This window comes from Mirounga leonina, unplaced genomic scaffold (genome assembly GCF_011800145.1).
Source record: "Mirounga leonina isolate KUSES-001 unplaced genomic scaffold, KU_Mleo_1.0 Mir_454, whole genome shotgun sequence".
Lineage (NCBI taxonomy): Eukaryota > Metazoa > Chordata > Mammalia > Carnivora > Phocidae > Mirounga > Mirounga leonina.
The window spans coordinates 15551015-15559048 of record NW_023270763.1 but is presented as its reverse complement, the minus strand read 5'-3'; the positions used below and the strand labels follow the sequence as shown (position 1 = coordinate 15559048).

Here is an 8034-nt window from a genome sequence, read left to right as displayed (position 1 = left end):
TACCCACCACATACCATTACACCTTGGACATTAAGGGGCAATAGCACTATGAACTTAGAAGTCCTGAGCTTTCCCAGAAATGGGCAAAGGAGCCCACTGATGAATCCAGAAGGAAATATGGTGGGGGATTTGCCAGAAATGAACTTTCTGTGGTGATTCAGGCAAGGTGGTCTTGGCCCCTTTCAGGAACTCAGTAATACTGAGTGGGGCCCTCTAGGGGCACCTGGGTGGCTCAGTTGATGAAGTGTCTGCCTTTGGCTCGGATCATTATCCCAGGGTCCTGGGATGGAGCCCCACGTCAGGCTCTCTACTCAGTGGGGAGCCTGCTCCCTCTCCCTGCCGCTCCCCCTGCTTGTGCTGTCATTAAATAAAATCTTAAAAGAAAAAGAGTGGGGCACTCTAAGAACACAGCTGAGAACAGGAGACGGCAACTGAAAAATTTACTCAATAGCACTTTCCTCACCTTGTAGTAACACAGGTCTCTGAAACTTACAGATTGGAAAAGAAATCAGATAGCCTCAGAAAGGTCCACTGGAAAGTAAAAAAGTGCAGAGCACAATGTAGGCTGGAGATAACTTCCAGAAGTGAATGAAATTTTGAGTTGTGAGGAAGGGAGCTGGGTTCATTTTTAAAAAATGATGCACCCCAAATTGAGTCCATCTCAAGACAACATGGAGTGGGCAGTCACAGCTAGCTTGAGTCTTTCAGCAAAGGGAAGCTACAGTGCCTTACATAGAAGAAAAACATTTGCAGGGGGACTGCCTGTATTGAGAGGCTGGTTTTCATCTCTGATCAATTAACTGGATACAGTAGGGGAAGTGACATGTAGTGCTGACCTGGCCAGAGGAACCCACTCACGTAATAGGGTCTATTCCCACACTTCCTGTTACTGCTCAGTTTACCAAACACTGGCTTCCACCTGGAACCTTTTTAATAAGCACTATGTTTACTAGTGAGCTACTCCTTACAGAACTACTTTTCTACAAAAGCTCAGGGAGCTCGGCCAGATCATCCAGGTGGATGCGAATTTAATACTGAGACTATAAAACGGATACGCTTAAAGACAAGACAATTGGGTACTTTTGCAAAATGCAAATACCGTATCTAATTTATAATCTTACACTTCAAAGACACCACATTTTGGGAGAAAATCACTTTATTCTAATTAATTCACAAATGAGAACATCACAAAAGGTGATATAAGGAGGCACACAAACATCTGCCCAACCCCAAATTCAAACCATCTCAATGAACTTCTATACAGTAAGAACATTTTTCATTCCAATTCTGAAGAAAGCTGTATTTAATGATGAAGGAGAAGCTTACTGGTGGTTTTACACCTTACATATTCACCTTCAATTATATTTTTATGCTAAATTAACTTGGTTATGAGAGATGATTTTCCATATCTTCAATTTGAACTTCTTGATTAGGCTAATCCTGCAAACAGAAAAGATAAGTTAGAAGAGAAATAGCTGTATATTCTTAACAAAGTAGAAGCCCTCCAAACGATAAAAGGAGGGATGAAAACCCAAGGTTATCAGTTTCTTGCCTAAATGAAGGCAGGAAAATGAAAACGGAACATTTTAATAGATGGTGAATTCTTAGGTCAACAGGGGGAAGTTACATAAAAACAAGTTCACTGCCAACATTCCACACAGCCCAAACCTCAGAGTTCCACTGAGGGACTGAATACACTCATCTCTCAAATAATCTGTGAAGAATGCCAAGGACTTATCAGTCTTTATACCCAACCTTGGACTTCAGTGAAAATGGAATGTAATTTTTTATTCACAGCTTTAAGGCTGTAACACCCACATCCTGTAACCAGAACAAGACCTGGCACACTAATCTACACCCACTTAAGGAGGAATCAGATTCACAGCATAACTGGTAAAAGCGTAAGATAATGACTAGAAACCTCTGGACCAGCTCTGTTAGAAAAACTAGATTATTTTTAGAACGAAAACAAAATCTCCTCTAGGGCCCAGGAGTATCATGCTGTGAACTGCACAGATGCAGGTTCAATCAGGGATTGATGTTATCACCTACCATTTGCAAATCTGCACTGTTTCAGCACCTCGCTGAAACCTTCACAAAGCTTCAGGTCACCCTGGTTCTGGGCGCACTCCAGAAACTGTTTCATCTCATAGTGGCACGGGCCAAACTGCTGCTGCTGCTGTGCGGCCTGGGTTCCCTGAGGCTCCTGCAAAGGCGTTAACATTCAGGACCATTAAGAAAGGAAATTAGATTTACGCCTGAACAAAGAACAGTATCCAATGTCTTTGAGGTCAGCTGGGGAAACATAACTACAACTAGATGCAAATTAAAGTTTCCATCTAATAACATGGAAAGTGAAAATTTTTAAAGGCAGAAAGTGAATCTGTGTCTTTGGGGCATCTGGGTGGCTCATTCATTAAGCGTCTGCCTTCGGCTCAGGTCATGATCCCAGGGTCCTGGGATCGAGCCCCACATCAGGCTTCCTGCTCAGTGGGGAGCCTGCTTCTCCCTCTCCCACTTCCCCGCTTGTATCCCCTCTCTCGCTGTCAAATAAATAAAATCTTAGATAAATAAATAAAGGCAGAAAGCAAATGGGCTTTAATCCAGTTATAATCAGGAAGACTCAAGAACAAAGACGCAAAATACCAGTGAGGTTCAGTGAAGTTTCATGGAGGAGAAAGTGGGACTATTCTAGAGAAACGGATGAGAGTATCAAATACACCAGAAATACAACAGAGTATACAGTATACACTCATGCTCATCAGAGGAGAAAATTCACATACTTCAGAAAGAGGGGCAGTGGCAAATATCGTAAGAGGTCAGAGAGCACAGAGCGACTAAAGAGATTTTTAAATAACTAAGATTGAGACTAAACTTAAAATAAGGGGAAAATGGCTGTTTTATAGTGAAATCAGGCTGAACTGCTATTCTACTCTTTGGGAACAAATACAGTTTGTACAGTACTTGATGATGCTGGTCTAAGGCACTAACTCAACTGCCAAACATGGCTTTTGATAAGCCATCTTCTGCTAAGAGCACTGTGGATTCTAAAATTATAGTTCCTGGGGCGCCTGGGTGGCTCAGTCGTTAAGCGTCTGCCTTCAGCTCAGGTCATGATCCCAGGGTCCTGGGATCGAGCCCTGCATCGGGTTCCCTGCTCAGCGGGAAGCCTGCTTCTCCCTCTTCCACTCCCTCTGCTTGTGTTCCCTCTCTCGCTGTCAGATAAATAAATAAAATCCTTAAAAATATTAAAAAATTAAAAATAAATAAAATTACAGACATACATTAAGGAACTTACAAATAACTAGGTTTTCTCCTAACGCACCACTGAACGACAACACTACCCCAAATCTTACCTGGTAAGTGATGTCAGGCCTCGAAGGCTCAGCATTGCCTCCTCCACTGAAGCCCCCGGTGATGGCATGACCTACCGTGTGCCCGACAGCAGAGCCCACAGCCACACCAGCTGCAGTGGTCGCCATCTGGGCCATGAGACCTGGCTGCCGGGGCGCAGCAGCAGGTGAGCCGACAGCAGCTGGTGGAGCCGCTGCCGGAGGCTGAGCTGCTGGCGCTGGTCTAGGCGCCGCTCTCATCTGAGGTGGCCGGCTAAGAAGGAAAAGAACAAAAGTATGAAGTGCCCACTTCCTACCAGGTTTGGAAATCGTCAACCTAAAGAAACGGTACTGCTGACCATTTAACAACACAGGTTTGAACTGCATGGGTCCACTTACATGTGGGTTTTTTTCGATAAATACACTATAGGTATAGTACTGTCTTTATCTTCTCCTCCTTCTGATTTCTTAGTAACATTTTTTCTTTAGCTTACTTTATTGTAAGAATACAGTATTACAGTAATATAACATACAAAATACGTGTTACTGCGACTGTTTATGTTATCGCTAAGGCTTCTGGTCAACAGTAGGCTTTCACTAACACGTCCAGTACTGCTTTAAAAACCTTCACATATTGGGGCGCCTGGGTGGCTTAGGTCATGATCCCTGGGTCCTGGGATGGAGCCCAGTGGGGAGCCTGCTTCTCCTTCTCCCTCTGCCTGCAGCTCCCCCTGCTCGTGCTCTGTCAAATAAATAAAATCTTAAAAAAAAATAAAGTAAAATTTTTCACATGTTATGTTCCCTCTGGCCATTTTTAGATTGTCTCCTTGGGTGCTCATCCCCCAAATAAGGCTAGGCCAGAAGTTTATGACTTTGCTTCCACCACCTGATTGGCATCACTTTACAAAAATGTGGTTTTCTGTCCTTTGCAAAGAAGCTTCTTTCCGTTAAGTGAACCACTTCCCTACACTCCTAGCGTATCATTTGAACACAAGCCACTGTACTCCAGAGATGCAATGTGGTACCATGCTAAACGTCCTAAAGTGGTCACCGGAAAACTCGGGTCAGACCTGGCTTTCGTACTTACTGATAGCGTGACCTTGGACAAGTCACTTACTCCGATTCTCTAATTTCCTTATTTCCGGAAAAGAGGAATAACATCTATCCCTAACGTTACTGGTGTTAAGGTTAAAGTATAATTAGCAGTATATTTTTAAAATATTTTAAGAACTAGAAAACAGGGACGCCTGGGTGGCTCAGTCGGTTAGGCGTCTGCCTTCAGCTCAGGTCATGATCCCAGGGTCCTAGGATCGAGTCCCACATCGGGCTCCTTGCTCAGAGGGAGCCTGCTTCTGCTGCTCCCTCTGCTTGTGCTCTTTCTCTGACAAATAAATAAATTCTTAGGGGGAAAAAAAAAAAAAAAGAACTAGAAAACGTCACGTACACGTGAGGCTTTACTTTAGTAACTGCGTTCCCAACTGGGCCGAGCCCCTGTAACGCTCATTGCTGGTGCTCAAAGATTATCCAGTTTATTGAAATGCGATCATTTTCCCGATTATACTAACCTTTCTACGACACTGGGTTTTTTTTTCTTTCTTTCTTTCTTTGGGGGCTACTTTTGAAGTTTCAGCCGTTTCACACTAAAAAATACCCACTCATTTATAGGATATGACCGTTTTAATTTAAAATGAGCTCTAGGAGCGCCTGGCTGGCTGAGTCGGAAGAGGAGCGTGGGAGTCTCGATCTTGGGGTCGTTGAGTTCCAGCCCCATGTTGGGTGTACAGATTACTTAAATATGAGCTCTAAAGTATTTTAAGTACTCATGGGCGTCCGAAATTAGAAAGTTTCCACTAACGGGAAATCTAGCTAAAGCGCATTTACAACCAGCCTACGGCAGGCGGAGGCCGGCCCCCGCCACACCGGCCTTCGGACGCCCGCGCCCGCGGCCTCCACCGGCCTCCGCCAGGCCGCGGCGAGGCCTAGCGCGTCCTCCGTCTGCGTCACGGCGCCGGCAGCGCCCCTAACCCCCGCGGTGGCCTCACCTGGCCGGAGGGGCCATGCGGGAGGTGCGGCTCCGGCTTCCACGCGGCATGGCGACTTGCAGGGCAGCTCGGCGTCTACAGCTGCGAGATTCCGCCGAGACCCCAGCGACTTCGGCAGCACGGAAAACAGGCGGCGGGATTGGCCTCGGCTCGCGACCAATCAGCGCACAGGCAGAGGCCTCTCGCGCGCCGGCGTCTCCGCGGGACCTGAAGGTCACTGGAAGAACAGGACGTCACGGCGGCGCGGGGTCGTACGCGGTTTGCGTCATGAGCTCGGCGCCAGGCTCCTGCCGGAAACCGGAAGTGCCTGAAGTGAGCCCGCGCTCTTCGTCCCCCCCTCCTAGCCTGAGTCAGGACCGCTTGCTGTTTGCTTCCTACGGCGGGAGGACGTCGTTGCTTCCTTCCAAACGTTTGTATTATTAACGTGGTAGACAAATCCAGCCTTGAGAGTGAGGCAGATATCTGGCGCGACTGCCACTGGACCTTAGACACTTCTCAGCATTACGTTACTTGTTTGGGGAAATATTTTTTGAGGACCAGTGTGGGCACATAATACGAACTGAACGAAGGAAACCGAATACTTCAGGCAGGATCGACAGAGCTGATTGATTCTATTTGTATTTCTTTTATCTGGATTCAGGCAACAAAAGTTGAGATTGTAGTAATGCCTTAACATTCATTACTATACATTTTTAGACCCTTTTCATATGTATCATAGTACCAGCCCATAATTGGGATGGTATTCATTCACTGATAACTAAAAATGTTCTGAATGATTTTCAAGTGCTGGCTAGGTTCTGGAGATAGATACATTCCAAATAAAACAAGACTCTACCTTTTTTTTTTTTTAAGATTGTTTTTTTTTTTTTTTTTTGGTCAGAGAGCACAAGCAGGGGGAGCCCCAGGCAGAGATAGAAGCAGGCAGAGGGAGAAACAGGCGCCCCTCGGGGCAAGGAGCCAGTTGAGGGACTCGATTCCCTGACCCTGGGATCATGACCTGAGCTGAAGGCAAACGCTTAACCCTCTGAGCCATCCAGGCGTCCCAACAAAGCTCTACCTTAGTGGAATTTAAATTCAGGGAGGGGGAGACAGAAACGCCTATATAAATCAGGTAGTGGCGACATGAAGCGAAAGCAGGGTAAGTGAGATGGGGGTTAGAGGCTGGAGAGGCAGGACTCTTTGAAGAGGCAGCATTTGAATAGACTCCTTGAGGAAGCACTGGAAGAACCAAATGTTTACGGAGGTTAAGAGCATGCCAGGCAGAGGGAACAGCAAGGCCCCAAGGGTGTGTGTTTTAGTGACTGTTGGTGTGACATGCTTGTAACAGTACTGTTTTAGAACATCTACAGCAGGGGAAAAGTTGGCTAGTGGCATTTCATGGAGGGTTTCATGGAAGGTCCTTGGGATGGGGTGGGATTTATGGAGGAGGAAAAGCAGGGATGTTCCCTCCATTTCCGCTTGGGTGTCAGAGGAATTTCCCCCTTCCACCAGAGGTAGCAGAGTTTAACACAGTCTTTCCAGTAACAGCCGAATGTATGTGGAACCAAAGTGTAAATAATGCAAAAACCTTTAACGAAAGAGTTTTATTTTCCCAGAACTTAATAATTATTAAGTTTTACAAATGATATGACATTGTACTTGCCTTTGGATAATTCATAAGCAGAGACGGAGTAAAGGAGCCTTATAGAGGATATCCTGGCACAAGAAGAGCTTAGAATAAACATAACTTCGGACAGTTTAGACAAGCATCCAGAACAGAGACAATTTTAATCATACCTGGCTAAGTCATTAATTCCTACACTGAGGAGAGAATATTAGATATTTGTACAAGGTTATTTTGTAATTGTGTAAGATTGGAAACAACCTAAATTCCTGTCGGTAGAATACTGATTTTTTTAAAAAGTCACATCACTGGCGCCTGGGTGGCTCAGTTGGTTAAGCAACTGCCTTCGGCTCAGGTCATGATCCCGGAGTCCTGGGATTGAGTCCCACATTGGGCTCCCGGCTCAGCAGGGAGCCTTCTCCCTCTGACCCTCTCCGCTCTCATGCTGTTTCTCTCTTTCTCTCTCAAATAAATAAATAAAATCTTTTTTTTTTTTAAGATTTTATTTATTTATTTGACAGAGAGAGAGACACAGCAAGAGAGGGAACGCAGGGGGAGTGGGAGAGGGAGAAGCAGGCTTCCCGCGGAGCAGGGAGCCCGATGCGGGGCTCGATCCCAGGACCTGGAATCATGACCTGAGCCGAAGGCAGACGCTTAACGACTGAGCCACCCAGGCGCCCCATAAATAAAATCTTTAAAAAAAAAAAAAGTCACATCACATAATATGCAACTATAAAAAGGAATAAAAAAGCTGCTTCAGGCAGCAGCTCTTTCTGCCCACGGGTCCTGTCGCCGTGCTTTAATAAAACCACCATTTTGCACCAAAGATGTCTCAAGAATTCTTTCTTGGTTGTTGGCTTTGGACCCGACCCCCCCAAACCTCACCTCTATTCCAAAACCACATCATTTGGCGCCCGAATGTGGGGCTTCCAAGTCTTTTCATCTGGACTCCGAGCTTTGGTGCAAACTCGGTGAGTACTGTACTTTCTCTCTTCCTTTACTTTCATTCCAGGGGCCCTTCAAGGAGTATGGGACACATGAAAGTGTTATTGGAACA

The 8034-nt window shown here is 45.7% G+C and overlaps 1 protein-coding gene across 1 annotated transcript; it reads right to left on the bottom strand.

Annotated features, from left to right (window-relative positions):
• Positions 1-1138: 1138 nt before the first annotated feature.
• On the bottom strand, positions 1139-5597 carry CHCHD2 (coiled-coil-helix-coiled-coil-helix domain containing 2). Its single transcript, XM_034988748.1, has 4 exons — positions 5375-5597; positions 3357-3606; positions 2053-2206; positions 1139-1440 (listed from the first exon to the last, which is right to left on the bottom strand). Exons 1-4 carry the CDS (start codon positions 5422-5424, stop codon positions 1430-1432), a joined length of 465 nt encoding a protein of 154 aa, XP_034844639.1. The 5' UTR covers positions 5425-5597; the 3' UTR covers positions 1139-1429.
• Positions 5598-8034: the final 2437 nt, after the last annotated feature.

What these genes read in the sequence shown, in the direction of transcription:
- CHCHD2 (XM_034988748.1), bottom strand. Translation starts at nt 5,424, where the DNA reads ATGCCGCGTGGAAGCCGGAGCCGCACCTCCCGCATGGCCCCTCCGGCC. An exon ending in CGCATGGCCCCTCCGGCCAG is followed by an intron (nt 3,607 to 5,374) that starts GTGAGGCCACCG and finishes TTTCCTTCTTAG; the next exon opens with CCGGCCACCTCAGATGAGAG. An exon ending in GGCCTGACATCACTTACCAG is followed by an intron (nt 2,207 to 3,356) that starts GTAAGATTTGGG and finishes ACGCCTTTGCAG; the next exon opens with GAGCCTCAGGGAACCCAGGC.